This window comes from Caenorhabditis elegans, chromosome V (assembly GCF_000002985.6).
Source record: "Caenorhabditis elegans chromosome V".
NCBI classification, from domain to species: domain Eukaryota; kingdom Metazoa; phylum Nematoda; class Chromadorea; order Rhabditida; family Rhabditidae; genus Caenorhabditis; species Caenorhabditis elegans.
Window position 1 is genome coordinate 12,569,093 of NC_003283.11, and position 19,190 is coordinate 12,588,282.

Below are 19,190 nucleotides of genomic sequence, written 5' to 3' on the forward strand. Positions count from 1 at the left end.
ACCAAAATTCAAAAGGTGAAAAAATTATTGTGAGACTAATTATATGTTTCAAAAAGATAGAAAAAAAAAGAAAAAGGGTGATGTGACATACATAAAATGGAAATATGTTTTTGTCTGCTGGAATAAAGGTTTTTATTATTTAATAAATATTTATTGTCATGTACACTAAATAATAATAAACTATCGTAGCACAGGATTGCGAGGTAGAAAACTTCAAGTTATGTCACATTCTGTTTTCAGTTTGTAGAGTTTTTAGAGATTCGATATTTATTTTCATAGTGGCAATAATAAATTCTTATTATTAGTCACAGAAATTATGAAAATTATATATGTTCATAGTTAAACGTTTTTTATAGTATTTTAATATGATTAGTTAAGTTTCCGAAAGTCCAAGATTTTTGTTCAAAACAAATTGTATTTGGAGAACATTCCAAGGCTCTTTCGACTAAATTACATTTTACCAGTTTTTGCGAAAATACGTCTGGATTGTCTGGAAAACGTTTTCTCAGAAAGGGATAATGACAATTTAGTTACTGTGAGCAAATTTACATAAATGTAACGTTGGTAATCTTGTATTTGGATAGGTTAGACGCTATAACATTTAAAAATTGAATTAATCTACCGTATCCATATCTTTTTCCAGAAAAAAAATCAAAGTAATTTAATACAATTTTTAAGAAAATTGGAAACTCCCGGAAACCGCTAAAGCTGGTTCAAAGTGATTGTTCAAATTGGGCCTACATCAAATTGAATTAATTTGTTTCTAAATCAATTTTCAAATTTTAAAAATAAGCCATTTATATTGTTTAAAAAATAAATTACAATTGAAATATATTCTCTGTTTGAACGGTAATTTTATTCAAGACAAGAGTGATAAAAAACTAAACGAACCACCAGAAGTCCTCATTAAAAAAGAAGTAATAAAGACCGAATGACTAAAAAAGTATAAAACGAATCTTAAATAGATTTTTAAAACTTGCATAACCCCCGCAATGTTTATTTCAACGAGTAGTTCTTTGAGCAGATCACCATATTCAGACAGCTCATCAAACGCCGTAACACATGATGACAGATTTTTTAAAGCTTAAAATGTACCCGATACGTCAACATGAACAAAATACTAATATGGAGTGAATCGGCGATCATTAATTTCTGAGATTTTACCCTACTTGGAAAATTTTGATCACAGAAAACGATGATCCTAGAATTAGTGTGAGATTCTTGCAATTGACACAGTATGAGTATGATTCTAACAAAATGAGAAAAAATGTACCAAATGTTGTCCTGAGAGCTACTTTTATATCAGTTATTTCCGAAATGTACGTGACTTGAAACGTGTATGATAAACAGCTTATCCCCCTTCCCCAGTCTATTAATTGATGACGAATGTCTCCTGTGACAATGCAACTTTTATTTTGAATGAAATGTACGTGTATATTGAAAAAAAAAATTATTTTTCAACTAAAAAGTGACGTTTTTAGTTTAGCTGTAAGACTTTATGATTTCTTGCAAGTACTCATTTCGTGACTCAAAGTTTAAAAGCAGATCATAGCGTGCAATCAGAACTTTATACACTTTTTGATCTTCTGTCTATTGAAGTGGGAAATTTGAATACTAGAAATGTAGTTTGTAGCATCAAAATATTAAAAGATGAGATACAAACTCTTTTTATAGAATTAAATCAAACTCAAGATTATAATAATTTTCTAAGCTTCTTGTGAACTTTCTGCAACTATTAATATCTGCCACTTTAATATTTCTAGCATTTCCATCCTAAATCCCATTTGATTGTCTTCCTGGGATTATTTCAATAAAATATCGCTCGAGTTAAATGAATACCTCAGAAATAGACTAAAAACGGATGTTGATTTTTTAGGTCTATTATAGTCAGTAACATTATGATGTGAGTTTGTATTTTGACACAACAATTGTAAGTTTTTACACTCACAATTATTTTTCTAAAAATGTCAGACATTGTAAATAACAGTAATTAAGATATTCACATTGTTATCCGATATCGTAAGATTATTCATTGACACATTTCCTGCGTAAATGCATGTTGGTAAATTATAATAACTACCTTTTCTTGTTAGTTTGAAATACAAAAAACATTTATTTAGAGCGTCCAAGCTAGAGAAACAATTATTTGTTGTTTTAAAGCCTGGCATTTGACTCCAGCTTTGCCCGAGTTTCGCCCAAAAGTTATTACTTGGATCAGAAGTTGGCGAAATCTAAGCGAAAATTGGAGAAGTCTTGTATAAGTATTGTTTTATTTTTGGGCAGGATTTACCGACTTCTGATCCAAGTAAAAATGTTTTCAGTGGAACTTGGGCAAATCTGGCGCCCAATTCCAAGATTTGAAAATTATGCTAATGTTTCCTGTTAGTGTTCGACAGTGGCTTGCACTAATTTTCCAAAGACTTTTGGAATTTGTAACAAAATTTTAAAATCCGACGGAAAGGGTAGGGGGAAAGGATAAATGTTGTAGACTGAGATAATGGTAACGTATTAAATATTTAAACTTTAAATCTCTCAATTCATCATGGTTTCAAGTACAAACTCACATTTAGTGTTGGAAAAGTCAAACAAATATAAATAATTGAACATCTTAAAATTCCAGACCGTCTCCAAGTTTAAAAATTCAAAATTTCAAATGTTTTTCTAAATCATAAGAAGTAGATCAAACGGATTTTCCAATTCAAAACTACAAAATGGTGTGTTTCTGACTACAAACGATTTTTAATGATGACACTTTTCATAAACGATATCCTTGAACACAGTGGCGTTAGACTTTTAAATTCAATTTATTTTGATCGTGAGAAAATGGAAAAAAAATTCGATGAAGGATAATTGTTTGCAACTTGATACTTGAAAATTGGTAGAACCAGAATATCAAATGATCATTCAATTTTAGTGTATTGTTCTATGAAAAAATGAATGGACTAGTTGGACTAATAAAAAATAAGAATTATTGAGAATTAATATTATGATATCTCAGAAAATTTATACACCTAACTAGTAAGTTATGCAAGAATATTTGGACATTGGTTTGAGAGATGCTTAATATAACCTCACTTGATTGCAATTTCAATAGTATTCAAAAATTCTACGTAGATGTTAGCGTAACGCATCTATAATTCTTACTATTTGAAAAAAGGCAAAAACATCGAAAAAATAAAATCCAGGAAACAAGAATGCAGGATGCTCATAAATCAAAAAATGGATGCGATTTTGGGCAATTTGGACTCCGGATGATGCTTGTTTTTGGGACGATGGTAGTGACGATATGACGACATTCAAAAAAAATTTTGAAAAGTTTGAATCTGAGGAAGATTTCTCATCAATTTTTCATTTTTTAGGAGGGCATAGATCAATGGTTTCCTTACGTGGAAATCAAAATGTGAACGATATTCTGAATTTCTAATAGAACGATTTCTAGAATTTTCGAGAGGTTTTCTTCTTGAAAGTTCGGTAATGACTAGTGATGTTTGAAAAGTCGAACATTCGAGGAAAAGCTTCTGAGAATATTTTTGTAGATTAAAGATTAAATTTGAATTGGCTCAAAAAAATATTTCCAAAGACTTGAAGTAGTTGAATATTACTATAAAATTTAACGCCACAAAGGTCTTTAGTCCAATATTTTGAACCAATTAGTTTCAGGCGTACTATGAATGGAATAATTTATATGAAACACTACTATCAATGCAAAAAATAACGTGTCAATGAACATTTTTCATAAAATTATTCAGAACATTTCCGCATTCGAAACAAAAAATGACGTCTTGGAAATAATAGAACAATGTAAGGTTCATTAAATGGAATAGGTATTTTTCGTAAAAAGAAACAAAATTGTAGAAAAAATTATCCGAAAACATTAGAAAAATATTGGCCAGGATCAAACCCAGGTATTTTTGAAAAATAACTTCAAATTTAATAAGTGCTCAAATCAGTGAAACGATTCCGAACACACATAAAATGACAACTCGACAGAAAATTCATTTATAACCTCAAATTCTGTCTTAAAATAACCTGCAATCCTTGTACTCTCAAATCCTAAACTTTGACTTTAAATCTCTAAAAATCCTGGATAAGCTTGAAACTGACGCTGTAGATGGAAACTTTTTGCTTTCTCAATCGCTTAAAACGTGCCTTCTTTGAAATTGCTTGCGGACTATTACATTCTTTAAGATTGTTTTTGAACTATTTTAGTCGTCTTACGTCGAAACACAAAAAACGGAAGATCCAAAGAATTGAATTACAAAATAAAAATGAATAATGGGCTTTGTGTGTGGGAGAATAACAAATTAGAGTTTGAGAAATTTAAAAAAAAGTTATTATTCAAAAAAAAAAGAATATCACATATTCGGTGGTGGATTTACATTATTTTCAACTTCAGATTTTCTGGCTGAAGCGTTAAAAAATTCTAGAGCAATACTTGTAAACAAATTTCCAAAATTTTTGTTCTTGCTGCTCAAATTAACAAATGAAAAATTCAAAAAGTGCGTATCATATTCAGAAACGTTTGCCTAGGGGATTTTAGTAATTGGACATTTAAAACTATTTAAGTGACCATTTCCTTATTTTTTAGTCGAAAAACCAAATTTCTTTGCCTATATCGTGTCGATGAATTATTGAATGAATATGAGACTCAAGCGAAAGAAATACAACTCTAGTTTTAGCGTCGTTTTGAAGAAAATGAATCTCATTTTCAAAAAGTCAAAACTAGGCGAAACAAAATTTGTGAGAGATTTTGGAAGAAAAATGTATATAATAGATCATGGTGCAAATAAAAACTTTGCAAATGAAAAATGATATTAATACTTGAGAGATAAGACCATGGTCAACAAAAATGAAAAAGGGTATTCAAATATTATTATTTTGAAAGTTTATTCGTAAATAAGATTTTTAAATGCAAGAAAAAGTATTATTTATTGAAAGTTTATGCAAAACGATATTTTCATTCCAACCAAGCAGGACATACCATTTAGAAAAATAGAGTTAGACATCTCTTCCCATAAAGACCATTTATTCAGAAAAAAGAATTCTATGAGAAGAGAAAATGGAGAAATAGCACTTTCTTGTGCTTTGCTAAACGATTCTTTTTTGGGATGTTCCCTCATTCATCGTTTCCAATTTTATTCCGCTTTTGACATAATATGAGCATAACAACGACCAAACAACGGAACATCAAAAAATGTTCTCTAAGATTCGTTCAAAATTGAACCATTGAGTTACACACTTTGTGAAATAGAAATAATTTTTCCAAAGAATGGAATTTTAAGCTAAAAATAGGTGAATCTTGAAAGATTTAAAATATAATAAATTGAAACTGATAATAATAAAAATTAAAAAAAAAGCAGAGCAACAAAATTTTTAAACCTAAAATTTTGAAGTCGGAATTCTGAAATAAAATTGCAGAAATGAATTGAAACTTGAATACTGAGCATGATGGCATATCTAGAGGATTGAAATCTGGTGCTGCTTGCATTAGAATATTGAAGAAAATGTATCAAATGGAAGTAAAGATCAGTATAACTGTGAGAAAAAACGTGAGAAAATGATTACATTATTTGTACATTGTGCTTTAATATGAGTAAAATGTCGATGAAAGTTTAAAAAAAAAAAAAAAAAAATCTGGTTGTCAAATAATTTCATTAATACGAAGAACAGGCCCAACTACAGTTTTCGATGATCTTGCTAATTACAATGATTGCAGTGAAATATTTTTGAAAAATGCAGGAAACTCATATTTTAATTTTTATTTCAACTAATCTCATTAAATGTACTCCAACTTTGGAAATTTTTATAAATTGCATCAAGTGACCGTAATATGCATTATACATTTTAACACCAATTGAGAGAACGTGGTTATATTAGAGAAACATTTTCAATTGAGTGGCCGCAATATTTATCCTCTCAAAAATTTCAGTGGAAATTCCAACAATACAAGATGACTGTTTTAGTCACTTGTTTCTTGTTCTCCAGTAAAGGGTATCTCACTATTCTCCTGGTACTTTTAACTGGTAATTAAAAACCTTCGATCGCAGTTTGCAAAATTATTCAAAAAACTGTTTTTTTGTGTTCCTGAATTTAAAAATTTTGAATTTTCACAATTTTATTGCAAATTAAAATTGAGCAAATGATCAAGTTGAAATTAGAAATTAAATATTATTGACGTTTGTGAGAAGTTGTCTAGAAAAGGGTAACGAAGATATTCAGTTCTTCTTGGTTTCCTCCTCATCTTTCTTTGGTTCGAGTTCCTTCTCCTCGACCTTCTCGCTCTTTTCCTCGACCTCATCTTCCTTCTTTTCTTCCTCCTCCTTCTTTTCCTCTTCCTTCTTTGGCTCTTCATCCTTCTTCTCCTCTTCCTCCTTCTTCTCTACTTCCTCTTTCTGCTCCTCTTCCTTCTTTTCCTCTTCCTTCTTTGGCTCCTCATCCTTCTTCTCATCTTCTTCCTTTTTCTCTACTTCTTCCTTCTTTTCCTCCTCCTTCTTTGGCTCCTCTTCTTTCTTGTCTTCTTCGTTCTTCTCAGCAACTTCCTTATGGTTGATTCTAAGGATTGTGCAGTGAACATTCTCTTTTTGAAGTGAGCAGAAGTCGTCCGTCTCAGCGGTGAATGGAGCTGGCTTCTCGTTACAGACAACAATGTAGTCTTGGCCAGCGACCTTCTCCTTGAGGGTCTTGATAGATTCAGCGACGGTTTCCTTGGTGTTCTGGAAAAATAAGTTGTAAAGACCAGTCTTTGGAGCTTATGATTACCTCGTTGAGAATGATACGGAGCTCTTCGTTGTTGCATTTGTTAAGATCATCGTGTCCAACAACATTGATGGCTTCTCTCTTCTTGCGTCCACATCCACCACCGCATCCTCCTCCGCCTCCTCCTCCACATCCTCCTCCACCTCCTCCTCCGCATCCACCGCCTCCTCCTCCGCATCCTCCGCCTCCTCCTCCGCATCCTCCACCTCCGCCTCCGCATCCTCCACCTCCTCCTCCTCCGCATCCTCCGCCACCTCCTCCTCCGCCTGAAATTGAGATAGTGAGGCACGTCCTCATTTATTTTGTTGCATGCTGTTTTTCTAGCCTCTATGTTAGAACACTTTTTTGAAAGAAAAAAGTTTATTTGCCTTGAACATGATACATAATAAATAAGCGTTAGTCGTTTAAATGACCGATTCCCGACTAAATTACTTACATCCTCCTCCGCATCCTCCACCTCCTCCTCCGCCTGTAATGGGAATTTTTATTGAGGAACTGAATTCAGGAGTTACTCACATCCTCCTCCGCAAGCTGGTGGTGGTGGTGGTGGAGCACATCCTCCTCCACATCCTCCTCCGCCTCCACATCCGCCTCCTCCGCCACCGCATCCTCCACCTCCCCCTCCACCTTTAATATTATAATTTTCAATTGATGAACTATTTTGTCACTTACATCCTCCTCCTCCTCCGCATCCTCCACCTCCTCCTCCACCTGTAAATCAAATAATTTGCAACATTTCAACCAAACCATCTTAACTGGCGAATGAATTCACTTACATCCTCCACCTCCTCCTCCGCATCCACCACCGCATGCTGGTGGTGGTGGTGGTGGAGCACATCCTCCTCCGCAGCCTCCACCTCCACCGCAGCCTCCGCCTCCGCCGCATCCACCTCCGCCTGAAAGCATTGTCTCGAAGATGCTATGAAATTGATGTTTTCATGTTTAGAACTTACAGCCTCCGCCACCACCGCCACCTCCGCCGGATGGGAACAGGAATGCTGTTGCAACAGACAAACCAAGAAGTAAGATAATGATAGACTTTCTCATTCTGAAAATTACGTTAGATTATGATTATGAAAGTTAAATATATCAAGATAATACTTAAAGCTAAAGAAAGAGATGAAGTGGAATGAAAAGAGAAGTGAAATGCCATGTGGATGCATCGTGGTCCGTCTTTTATAGTGCTGTTATGGCTGTGGGCTGGATCCTTCACAACGCCCGTTGCCGCCATACAAACCAGATTCTCCATGCCGTTGCACGATAAGCAAAACTGTTGGTTGTTTTCAATGGATGATAACAGATCTACCAGTTAGAAAACACTTGTTGTAAGGAGAAATGGAGAAACGGAATATCGTTGTTGCGTAATGGAAATATATATCGATTCGAATTATCTGGTGTTGTTGATCCGCTTTTGTATAAATTTTGCAGTAATAAATGTGGTTACAAATTGAAGAAGTCTAATCAAATTACAGGAAAAAAAGTGAAACTAGCAAAGTGGTTTGATGAGGTTTATTACATTGATTATTCCACTATTCGGTTATACATATAAATAATTTCACTGATAAAGTTGATCTTAATTCAGATTACCATCAATTTATGTTCATAGAAAATGAAATATATTATTCGAAAATGTTAAAAACATTCAATATTCGCAGCTGTCGAAAAATACCATGGGAAAATTTAATGTATTAATTTACTTATTTATTTTCTATTTATTCAATAAAATACATTGTGCATAGAAAATGAGAATGCTACCCGGATACAAGCAAGTACATTAAACTACATCACATGAAATATTCATCACGATGAAAATATATTTATCGATGAATCCGATTTCAAATAGAGATAGATCATAAGAAGTTTCAAATCATAATAACTGACAAGTTTATGCCAATAAATTCTGAATAAATCACGCATTTATTAGTTTTAGTTTAATATTGTCGGAAACCTTGGAAGCTAAACATCCGTTCGAAGTATTTTTACGTTAATGATTTTTTAAAAATTAAAAACAAATTGACGAGAGGTTTACAGAATAAAATTTAAAAACTAATTTTTTTCCTTAAAATTAATTTGAAACAACTGGTTTGTTTTATTTTGAAGTCACATTACTTACCAAATTAGGCATCATAGAATATCTGACTTCAAGTTCAAAATTGTGCCATCTCAACGTCTCACTAATCCCATTTTTCAACTGCTCTTTCATATCAGTTCCATCCTTGATTTTGTCTCTTTTTCCACTAAGTCTGCAGGGTTTTTCCGTTTGCATATATGTAGTAGTTCATTTCCGAGTTCCTTTTTTTTTTCATTTTTCCCAACGCCCTTTGGAATGGAATAGGAGATGAGCTTTTTGTAGTTGGTTCTCAGTAGAAGAGCACTTCAAACTCAATCAACTTTTTCTTTTATTTTTCATTTTCTCTCACATGTGCTCTGAAATGGGACATTGCAGTCGAAGTTCAGTTTTCTGTTATCCATAGAAAAACATAATCAGGTTATCGGAAAGTTTCAGATATTATCTTGATCATTTGGTATACATATAGATATTTGTTACAAGTTTTTCCCATATGTCAAACAAATACTTTCAAAAACCAAGAAAGGAAAAGTTGAAGAGAAAACTGCCAGACAAAAAGGAGACAACCAATTTGTCTCGTTTTCTCCCCATTTAGTTGTCCCATTCTTCATATGTTATGTTGTTTTTTTTACATTCAGAAACCACTTGGTCCGTATTGTTCACCGTGAAAAACAGAAAAATTGCCTATTTATATAAGCTCTTTTATTGTCCCATCAAACACTTGAATCTGGTGAATACTCCGACCAGAAGCTAGTACGGCCCAACATCATCAATAAAGTATTCATGGTCCATTTATGGATGGCGTGAACCAAATACAAATGCTTCATTCACGGAGTCGTCATGTTCTGATCTTCGTATCATACGTTTTGTCTTATAACAAACATCCATATTTCTACATTGTGTGCTAGTAATTTGAAGAAAAGTTCTTCACTAATTGTTTATTTAATTTGGCTCTGTTAATTTCAATTCAAATCCGTGTTTTAGTTTAATCAAGTTTAATATCAAACAGTTTTACGTTCCCACTTTGATACATTTTTTTCCTAAACTTGTTTCACAGTTAAAATATAGAGGGAAACATACGTCTTCTATCAATTTTTGGGCAGTACAGGCCAATCCTTCTCGTTTTCAATAACTCATAAGTTGGCGCCATAAATTTTGAAATTTTATATTCACCCAACAAATACAATGCAATAATGTTTTAGTTCAGGTTAATGGAATTTTATATTCAAAGCTATATCAATTGATTGGTTCACGACGCGGAAAAGTGCATCTAAAGTAATTTCAGGATCAAATTTTCCATGTACATTTTGAATACTGAAACTAGAAAAATAAAATACTTAGAAAGTTTTTGGTATTCCACCAACTTTTGTTCATTTTTCTGAATTCCTCTTAAAATTTATAAATATCAAGATTCTATCACAAGAAAAACACTTCATATTCTACGAATTATACATTTCAATTAAAAAAAACCAAGTGATATCATTCGGTTATGGATTCTTGAAAATTAATTTGTTTTTTAGCTAAACCTACAATAAGAAAAATTAAGCTCGATGTTCCAAATAAACAATTGTTTTCCCGTTCTCGAAACTTTTTGTTCCAATAACTTAAAATTTCAAAAGACTTTATTTTCATTATCAATTCTTCGTATTCAAATAATAAATCCGGTTCAAATTCTGACCAATTTCCTAGTTTTGCAGTGTTCCCCCGACTCTCCATCTCCCGTCCACGGATTTAATTTAAATCACCACCAAGAAATAATGAGTAGCAAGAGCCGAAAGCTGAGCCACAATAATAATAACTCGTCTTCCTCTACGGCATCAGTGATAGGGGGAGGAGGAGGAGGAGGAGGAGGAGGAGGAGGAGGAGGAATAGTGGCTAGTGGTGGTGTAGGCTTGACAACCCAGACGACAACATCAGGCGGAGCTTTAACACCACAACGTGGCGGTTCATTATCATTGAGTGTTGGTCAAACGGTTAGCCGTCCGTTTTCAAGAAGTAGCTTCATGTTACGATACAAAGGCGACAAGTCCGGGAAAAATCATAACGTGATCGACGCGATACGGGTGAGCTTTTTTTTAGAAGTGTTCATTGTTGGAGTTTTTTCTGATAAAACTCAGCAAACGCTGAAAAATAGTAAATTTGAAAAAATGTATTTCAAGCCGACCAAAACTTGCTTAGTGTTAAGGTAAAACTTTGCATTTCACACAATCAACTGTATTCCTTTAATTAGTATTGCAACTATTGCGAATATTTCCACTCACTGTTTGCCAGATTAGCCGCATTTTGTAAAATCACTCCTATAGTGCTAAAAATTATTAAATTTAATCAAGTAAATCAACAATTTTTCAAAATTTGTTTCAATACCGTCAAACAGTAGCAAATTTCCCTTTTTTTCGGCTATCATGATTTTGGAAGTTGACCAAAAAACTGATTATTTTCTACAAGTTTTAGTTAAAGGTGGAGCGGGGAAATTGTTTGGCACATGCCCATGGTACCACAATGACCAAATACCATTGTAAAAAAATTAAAAATTTTTAAAACAATTTTATATGATTTTTTGAAAACTAGCAAATCTCAGTTTTTCCACTTTTTTGATTTTTTTAAAATCTACTTATGTATGTTTCAACTATTAATATTTAAGCAGTAGTAATTGCGACAGTGTTGTAGTACTTGTTTTTTCAAAAAGTGGCAAAAACTCAGTAATTGCAAATTTTTGTACAGTTTCTTCATTTGTTTTTAACATATTATAGTTTTGCTCAAACATGTAGCAATGTTTTTTTTAATCCGATGGAATGAGAGATATGCACTTTTAAGTTTTGAATTGAATAAAATCAAGTATTAATCAAATATTGAACTTAAATGCACCGTAAAAGTGTTACATTTAGAATAGTTTTCAGACTTTAAAATTAAATTAAATTAATGTTTATATTAACGTTGAGTTTTCTCAATAACACGAAATTAATTCCCATTATGGTAAGATACAAGATGACTCTTCAACTATAAAAATAATACACCATAACGTTTAGGTATGACATATACAAAAATAAAACAGAATTAAATTCAAAAGTAAGAAATATTGTATTATTGTAGGTATAATTCAGAATTGACATCAATGCCCACATTTCTTTAAGAGGGTGGAGTAGCGCCGAGAATGATTTTTTTAAATACATTAATAATGTCCGACATGATCGAATCTAAAAATTGCTCTTTTTTTTTTAAATTTCTGTCAAATTTTGGTTATTTCATAAATGTCCCAACAATAATTTGAACTAAATATGAAAATTAGAGAAAACCAATGTAAGCTGCAAACTATTGAAATATAAGATTCGTATTACAAAAAATATTTTGGTCAACTTCCAAAATTATGTATTTGTGTCATAAAATTAGTTATTTCCAAATTTTTATTGTGACTAATATTAATTTAAAAAATTTTAAAGTCTTATCATGATATATGAGGAAACATTTTTCCCGCTGACGCTACCTTTAAATTGTTTTGAGAGATTTATTTCTTGAAATCTGGATAGTTTTTTAGATGTTTAAAATAATGATATGTTCCGAGAGCATAAATAGGGACACCAGATGGCTGAGACAGCCGAAAGTGCTTCTTCTTCGTTTCTATCCTGAATCAAATTGTTTTTCTTTGTTTTCTTATTTTCTCTCATTCGTCTCACTACTCTCTTCATTGTTTTTCCGTCAAGACATTCTTACTTACTCTCTCAGCTGACCCATTTTCTTGAAATGGAAATACGAAGTTTGATTTCGATTTTGTTGCCTTGAGCTTTTATTCTATCTGCTATTCAGATTGGCTTTCGTCCTTATACAACTTGAAAGATAATGCCAAAAGTGAGTATTCGGTTGATTTTTATTCTACATATAACAAAAGGGATTGGGATTAATATCAATAAAAAAAATAAAAGAATATTTATTGAGAGTCTTCCTAATGAAAAATGTAGGTCATTCTTATTCGATTCATTAAATATAGAAGCTTGATCTGAATTCTTAAAGCTTGATCGATGATTTTGTCATGAATATAATACATAGCTGTAGTATATAAATTTCGCTCTGCAATCCATTATATTCAGTCCAATTTTATTACAATTTTATTATGCAAAGTTCATTTTGTTTTCTAATCATCTGTGGGATTTTTGTTTTGATTTGTTGTACAAAGTTATTTTAGTGAGAGTATAGATGGAAAGTACAAATAATTTCAGTTTTTATTTCAAAAACCAAGGTACGGTTTTCAATTCCTTACGGATAAACACTATCTATTTAATATTGAGACTTAGAGTACGTGCGGATTTTTTCCCATGTTTTGCCTGTTTGGATTTTCTATATTGACTTTTGTTATGTACTTGAATATTTTGCACCCTTCCTGTCCTAATATGATTGGTTAGAACCGATTTGAACAAAGAAATTATTTGTTATCTTAAATTAATTGATCGTTCAAAAAGCTACCCCATTTTTCCGTGCATAGTTTTACATTAGAAATTAAAATTCGTAAGTAGAAAAATTTGTCAACTCATTTATCCGTAGAAGATCCATTGAGCCCTGAGCCCAAAAGTCTCTCTCTTTATCTCTCATTTCTTTTAGATCTTTTATATTTTTCTTTTTATGTGTATCCAGAATAGTTCCGTGTATTCTCAATGGTAAAGACAGCTTTTTAGATATTATCCAAAAAAAAAAATTTTTTTCGAAAAATTCAAGCCGTCATAAAAAATATTTTGTAACATTCTCAGAGTTCTCATTATGAAATTAAGTTTTCTGTGCAAGAGTAATAAACGATTTGTAATGAAAAAGGCTACTTCACATTTAAGTGTTAAAAATATGCCTGAAAATATGTCAAGCGGGGGAAAATGATATTTGAGTCTTAAGACGTCGCCTTTTTGGTTGAACTTAAAACTTTTGGTTGCTGCATTCAATTTTTTGAGCATAGAAAACATCAAACTCAGGCACCGTTTATTCGTTGTTTTAAGAAAAAAGTTGTTTCTTTAAATGTGTAGTTTCGTCAGTGGGGATTATGTTGAACGACACGTCCACAGCATCAAAATTGAACACTTTAAAATTGTGAGGGTTTTCGTCATTTGTCAGAAATTCAAAAAATTTGGACTCTTTGAGAAATTTCGAGAATTGTGGTATGATCGCAACGTGACAATGTCAAATGTAAATTAGTAAATAGTAATTAAAATTTAAAATCCGAATGAATGTTTTTGTCGACCTCCTAAATTTTTATAGGTGAAAACTGAGTAATTGTTACTTTATGGCTGTAAATTAAAATAATGTCCAAAATTTTTGAAACGGTTCATGATAGTTGGCCATGGCAATTATAAGCATTTTCCCCACTGGCGATACTTAGGCTTCAAACGGTTTTTGGAACTCTTTCAACTGCGAACCTAAACAATTTAGGACACAGGGGTCTCTTTCCAAAAAGCACAACCAGTTCAAATTACTCTCTCCACGGCAACGAGTGGAAAGGGGACCCCAGTAAAGCTCTTTTCCTCTGTTATTATTTTCTTTCTGTGAAGTCTTTCGCCTCGTCATACATACATTGTCTTTTCCACGAAAATTGCCATCCGTCGTGGCCCTCATTCTCTTCTTTTCCAGAAGAAGAAGCTTCACAGAAGACTCAACAAGATATTCTCATCATTGTCTCTGTGTCTTTTTGAAACTCACACTATTATTTTAGTAGGGGGGACAGACTGCTTCGGGTGATAATCGAATTACTGCAGGCTATTGGTCCGCCTTCTTCTCTTTTCCAAAAAAAAAAAAAGAAAGTCCCAACAACTAATCCTACCCAGCTGTTTCTATTTCTGTGTGTCTCTTCAGTTCCCATTCCCAAATACTAGACATCATCATCATCATAATCATAACTTCTTCTTCTATTTCTTTCCAATATTCTTTTGATATTTTTTTTGAAAAGAGATGCCGCTTGAGTCGAGACTAAACATCCGAATGCCCAATGTTCGAAGAAGACTTTCTCATTTTATGATCGAAGAAGTAAGTTTTAACAGAGATCGAGTGTCACTAAGATTTTGAGAAATTTTGGACCTCTGTCCTTTGGCGGTCTGGTATAAAAAAGTTTATAAATCCTCTTGAAAACTTTTAATGAAATTTATAATAATCAAGTCGAGATATAAATGATCAAAAGCTGAAAAAATGACTTCATACTATTTTAGACCGAGGGTGGATGTGCTCACAATCAGTTTAAGATCACTTGCGTTAAAATGTAGCGTGAAAAGGTTTTTCATATGGCCATTTCAACTTCTTGAGAACCTTCAAATTCAATTTAGAAATTAAGAATAATAATTTTCTAGATTTTATAAATAATTTGTGGGTCAATTATCAGTCAAGGAAGTTCTTGAAAATAGTTATTGAAAAATCCCCGAAATGATGTACAAAACAATAAACTTTAATTTGTAATGCCTAAAATTGTTTCAATGTTTTCCTACAAGATGTACTCGCCAAACAAAAACACTTTTTAAAGATGCAGTAGTGCCAGTGAGGAAATTGTTGAGAATCGCTCCTATGGTGCCAAAATGACCAAACATAGCGTTTCAAAACATGTTACATTTTCTAAGCTATTGAACTGTTACATGTTCTCATATCAGCAAATAATAAGACCACCTGTCTGATTCTTCCGTTTCAATTGACACCTAATTGAACAGAGTACACACCTATTGGTTAATTCTTTGGATAAACCCATGTGAGCCGGCTCTCCCATGGCTCCGTCGTCCATGGTTATACTTTTTGTCTGCGTATACCTTTGTTCACATTTTCTTTTTTCCGCCACGGCAGCGGAATTCTTCTTGACGAGAAGACGTGACTAACCTCCTTCCTCTCAATCTTACACACTTTTTCTTCATTCAATTCTTGGTTGTTGTGGAAGAATTGATTCGAGTGTGAGTGGTTTTTTGCAATGGTAGCTAACGGTTGCTTTACGTCACCACGTGGACTTTTGAACCAGGGCTCATTTCGAAAGGTAGGTCCATTACGGGAATTGCATTTCTCCTGTTTTATGTGCTCTTTCAACGCCTTTATTGGTTTTTCTCTTGGAGGCATATGTTACATTTAGTTGCCACGCGGCGGCCAAGCACATTGTGCTTTTTCTGACACTTGTCAATTTGTAATTCATTGTCGCTGTGTGACGACGGAGCAACGAAAGACTCATATTCAGAGAGAGTCCCTCAGTCACTCATATTTTTCATTTTTCTTCTTTTCCCTTGTTTTTCGTATAAAACTGAATCGGACCAAATGAACTTGGATTTTGTTTGCACAAATAGAAGCAGCACGAATAATCAGCTGTTAGTTCCGAAGGTATGGCTTAAAATGTTTGCAAATGGAAAATTGGTTAGTTTTATGAAGTTCTCTAGAAATTTTTCTCTGAGTTTAGTTGGTTCTAGTAAATTATAAACATTTTAAAATTTTTTCTACGTCATAAAGTATGGCGCAAAATTGCCTATTTGCATGCTTCATGTTGAAATGGGAAAATTCGAGCTTCAAAAAACTACACTGTATCATAGAAAAGTTTGAAAAATTGACGGTAGGCAGGTAGGCATTGCAGAGCCTGCACACCAATTTTTTTTGGTTTTCAGAAAAAAATATGAATAAATATGCCCTGCTTCTTTATTCGGGAAGCATTTTTCGAACAACACATTCTATAGGGGTGAAGTTTGGAAGATGAGTATTTTGCCTTAAAAAACTCGGAGCCCCAATTACTGAAATAACACATAATATAAATCAGGAAAATGCCGGAACATTAGAAAATCTAAATATCGAAAACGTAGCTACTTTTGGATCCTTCTTCACCTTAATTAGTTCAAAATAAGACAGAGCGAATCGCTGATTGGTCTTCCAGTTCTCATATATTGTGTGGAAATTCATACAGGAAGATCAGCTTTTTGAGATTTGAATTTACTTTTTTATTTTATGGTACTTCAGCATGCTGGAATACCTTTTTTCAACTAAATCAGCATTCTCCATCTTTAAAGTTTTCCCAACGAAGTTCCTCAAAGTGATAATCAATATTTTACAAGTTTCAGTCATTACAAGTTTCAGTATGTATAAGATCTCTGAGAACGGAAGTTCGAAATTCTTCGTCATTTATTTCTAGAGTGTCTCGAAACATAAATCTGAATGATATGCAAAAATCGCAACTGAACATTTTGCACTTTCTAGCTACATGCCATCTTGCTCTTTGAGAAGTCATTTTTGATCATTTCGAATGCATTCCTCTTTCAAAAAATGAAGAAGGACATACATGACTTTATATCTTCCTAACCTGTTAAGCCGACTTTTATATTTTAATTCTCTCGTTCTCTATCACTATCTTCTCTGAGTCTGGAATGAAGAAAAGAAAAAAGAAAAAAGTGGGCTGAAAAGTTTGGCACAAGACGCGAGAAGAGAGAAAGTGAAGCCAGCTATTCTAGTAGAAGCAGAGAAGTCAGGCACATTCCTTCATTTCTATTCTTTCCTGCTTCCTTTGAGTCTCCATTTTTATTCCTTTGCTCTTCGGCTCATTATTCCCGAAATCAAACTGTCGCCTGGCAAGCTGAAATCCAAGAATATGCATGTTTTCATGCTTTCTATACGAGATTCTACAAAGTTGGTAAGGGCAGTCAGAAAATTAGATAATATTTGAATAGGTTTTTTTTCTGTTCTGTAAATTTCAGCCAGTTTTCTGAATTATTTTATAACTTTTAATTAAAAAAGTTCAGAATAAAAAATGATTTTCTATTTTTTCTGTTGTTTTGTAGTTTTTTCCGTACACTAGATTTACCCTGCTTTCCACAGGTAGTAGAAAATTTTGTTTGAATTCCGAGATTTATTGTTTCCAGTATACTTCTTGCATACTTCATACTTCTTCTATAGCTAACACTACGAATCTATTGTATTACCAACCAACTTGGCAAAAATCATAATATTTGTCTGAAGTTGGCATAAATGACAAATTCAGTTTTCTACTCGGGTTTATAATTAGTTTTCACCTGGTTCTTTGATTTACTGGCATTTTACGAAAACATATATACCAGTGAAGCCATAAACAATTCAACGAATTTGGAGAAATCATGCTAATCTGTTCCGACGCTCTATGCTTTTTTCAGTTGATAAGGTCATACTGATATACATTTTAGAAAAAGAAGATTATTAAATTGGAGAAAGATATTTTTATGTACAAAAGAAGGATCAAAGATTAGCCCATTCTTTCACTCTCAATATTGATTTTATTTTCAGCTGAAGCTTCACTCGGATCGTGGCGATGGTAACTCTCCTCATGGAATTGCAGACCCCTTACTATCTCAACATTTGCTCGAAGGATACTCTGAAGAAGAACTCCAGGAGTATCGTCAAGTCTTCAACATGTTTGATGCAGGTCTTCCGTTCAATTAGCTTTTAAATCGTCTCAAGTTTCATTTGCATTTATTTTAGATCGCAGCGGAGCCATTGCAATAGACGAACTTGAAGCAGCAATTAAGAATTTAGGATTGGAGCAGACAAGAGACGAATTGGATAAGATTATTGACGAGGTAAGTCAAACAATAATAAATATAATAAAGGGAAGGCGAACTTTTTTCACAGTATCTAAAAACTTTACGAAACCATAGGCTTTGAAGAGAGTTACATTAAAGAAAATTCCCGCGTTGCTATTTTTTTTTAACTTTACAAAAAATTTAGGTCGATCAAAGAGGTAATCATCAGATAGATTTTGACGAGTTCTGTGTGGTTATGAGAAGGCTCACAATGAAGAAGAGTAACTGGAATGAAGTTGTCAAAGAGTGCTTCACCGTTTTTGACAGAGTGAGTTCAAATGCTTGCAGATTTTGTGACTCTAATTCGTTCGTATTTCAGTCTGAAAATGGTGGAATATCAAAAAAAGATTTCCGATTCATACTCCGAGAACTGGGTGACATAACGGATAATCAGATCATTGACGAAATTTTCAACGAAGCAGATGTCGATGGAAATGGAGTCATTGATTACGACGAGTTTACATATATGGTCAAAAATTATATGACCGATGACGATATCGTTTAAAATCTGTGTTCAGTTTATTTACTTGGTGATTTACAATAAAATGTTTTTATGGTAATCTTAAATTTTTTGTTACAGAAACATTTAGGCTTTTTCAAAAGTTTACAACATTGTTTTGCACAGTCCACTCCTACCAACGAGATGTAGTAGGGATCCTCTTTTTCACCGCCTCCTCTTTTGCCCGGAAAACGCCTCCGAAAAATGACAAACGAAAGTAAAATAGGAAAAAACAACAAAAAATAAAATAGTGTTTAAATAAAGTGTAAATAATCTAAAAATCTTCAATTACTTACGTGAACCATTTTACCCTTTGATGTGGAAATTCCATAGGTTTGTTTTT

At 33.0% G+C, this 19,190-nt stretch overlaps 2 protein-coding genes and 5 non-coding genes across 18 annotated transcripts; 5 read left to right on the top strand and 2 right to left on the bottom strand.

Moving 5' to 3' along the window:
• Positions 1-6,098: 6,098 nt before the first annotated feature.
• grl-23 (Ground-like domain-containing protein) lies at positions 6,099-7,805 on the bottom strand (the record flags this gene model as incomplete). Of its 7 annotated transcripts, NM_001269502.3 has the most annotated exons (7): positions 6,099-6,713; positions 6,760-7,022; positions 7,193-7,225; positions 7,273-7,383; positions 7,429-7,467; positions 7,533-7,652; positions 7,710-7,805. In NM_001269502.3, the coding sequence occupies 7 exons, from the start codon at positions 7,801-7,803 to the stop codon at positions 6,216-6,218; spliced, it is 1,158 nt and encodes a 385-aa protein (NP_001256431.1). The 7 variants fall into 7 exon arrangements, with proteins under 7 accessions (NP_001256431.1, NP_001334228.1, NP_001334229.1 ...); NM_001347273.3 differs by lacking the exon at positions 7,429-7,467 and having other exon boundaries at positions 6,216-6,713; positions 7,593-7,652; positions 7,710-7,803; NM_001347275.3 differs by lacking the exon at positions 7,193-7,225 and having other exon boundaries at positions 6,216-6,713; positions 7,710-7,803.
• On the top strand, positions 7,791-8,005 carry E02A10.8. Its single transcript, NR_069786.1, has one exon. It is a non-coding gene; the product is annotated as an Unclassified non-coding RNA E02A10.8 (non-coding RNA).
• A 1,113-nt stretch (positions 8,006-9,118) lies between these two features.
• E02A10.10 lies at positions 9,119-9,256 on the top strand. Its single transcript, NR_069787.1, has one exon. It is a non-coding gene; the product is annotated as an Unclassified non-coding RNA E02A10.10 (non-coding RNA).
• Positions 9,257-9,506: 250 nt separating this feature from the next.
• E02A10.9 lies at positions 9,507-9,652 on the top strand. The gene has a single exon (NR_069788.1). It is a non-coding gene; the product is annotated as an Unclassified non-coding RNA E02A10.9 (non-coding RNA).
• An 854-nt stretch (positions 9,653-10,506) lies between these two features.
• E02A10.3 (EF-hand domain-containing protein) lies at positions 10,507-18,912 on the top strand. Of its 6 annotated transcripts, none has more exons than NM_001356744.3 (5): positions 10,507-10,887; positions 18,053-18,191; positions 18,248-18,345; positions 18,494-18,616; positions 18,668-18,912. In NM_001356744.3, the coding sequence occupies exons 1-5, from the start codon at positions 10,582-10,584 to the stop codon at positions 18,851-18,853; spliced, it is 852 nt and encodes a 283-aa protein (NP_001343832.1). In that variant the 5' UTR covers positions 10,507-10,581; the 3' UTR covers positions 18,854-18,912. The 6 variants fall into 6 exon arrangements, with proteins under 6 accessions (NP_001343832.1, NP_001343833.1, NP_001256433.1 ...); NM_001356745.2 differs by lacking the exon at positions 10,507-10,887 and adding an exon at positions 12,502-12,667 and having other exon boundaries at positions 18,668-18,908; NM_001269504.3 differs by lacking the exon at positions 10,507-10,887 and adding an exon at positions 14,385-14,818 and having other exon boundaries at positions 18,668-18,909.
• E02A10.7 lies at positions 14,316-14,449 on the top strand. The gene has a single exon (NR_069789.1). It is a non-coding gene; the product is annotated as an Unclassified non-coding RNA E02A10.7 (non-coding RNA).
• Positions 17,436-17,584, bottom strand: E02A10.6. Its single transcript, NR_069790.1, has one exon. It is a non-coding gene; the product is annotated as an Unclassified non-coding RNA E02A10.6 (non-coding RNA).
• Positions 18,913-19,190: the final 278 nt, after the last annotated feature.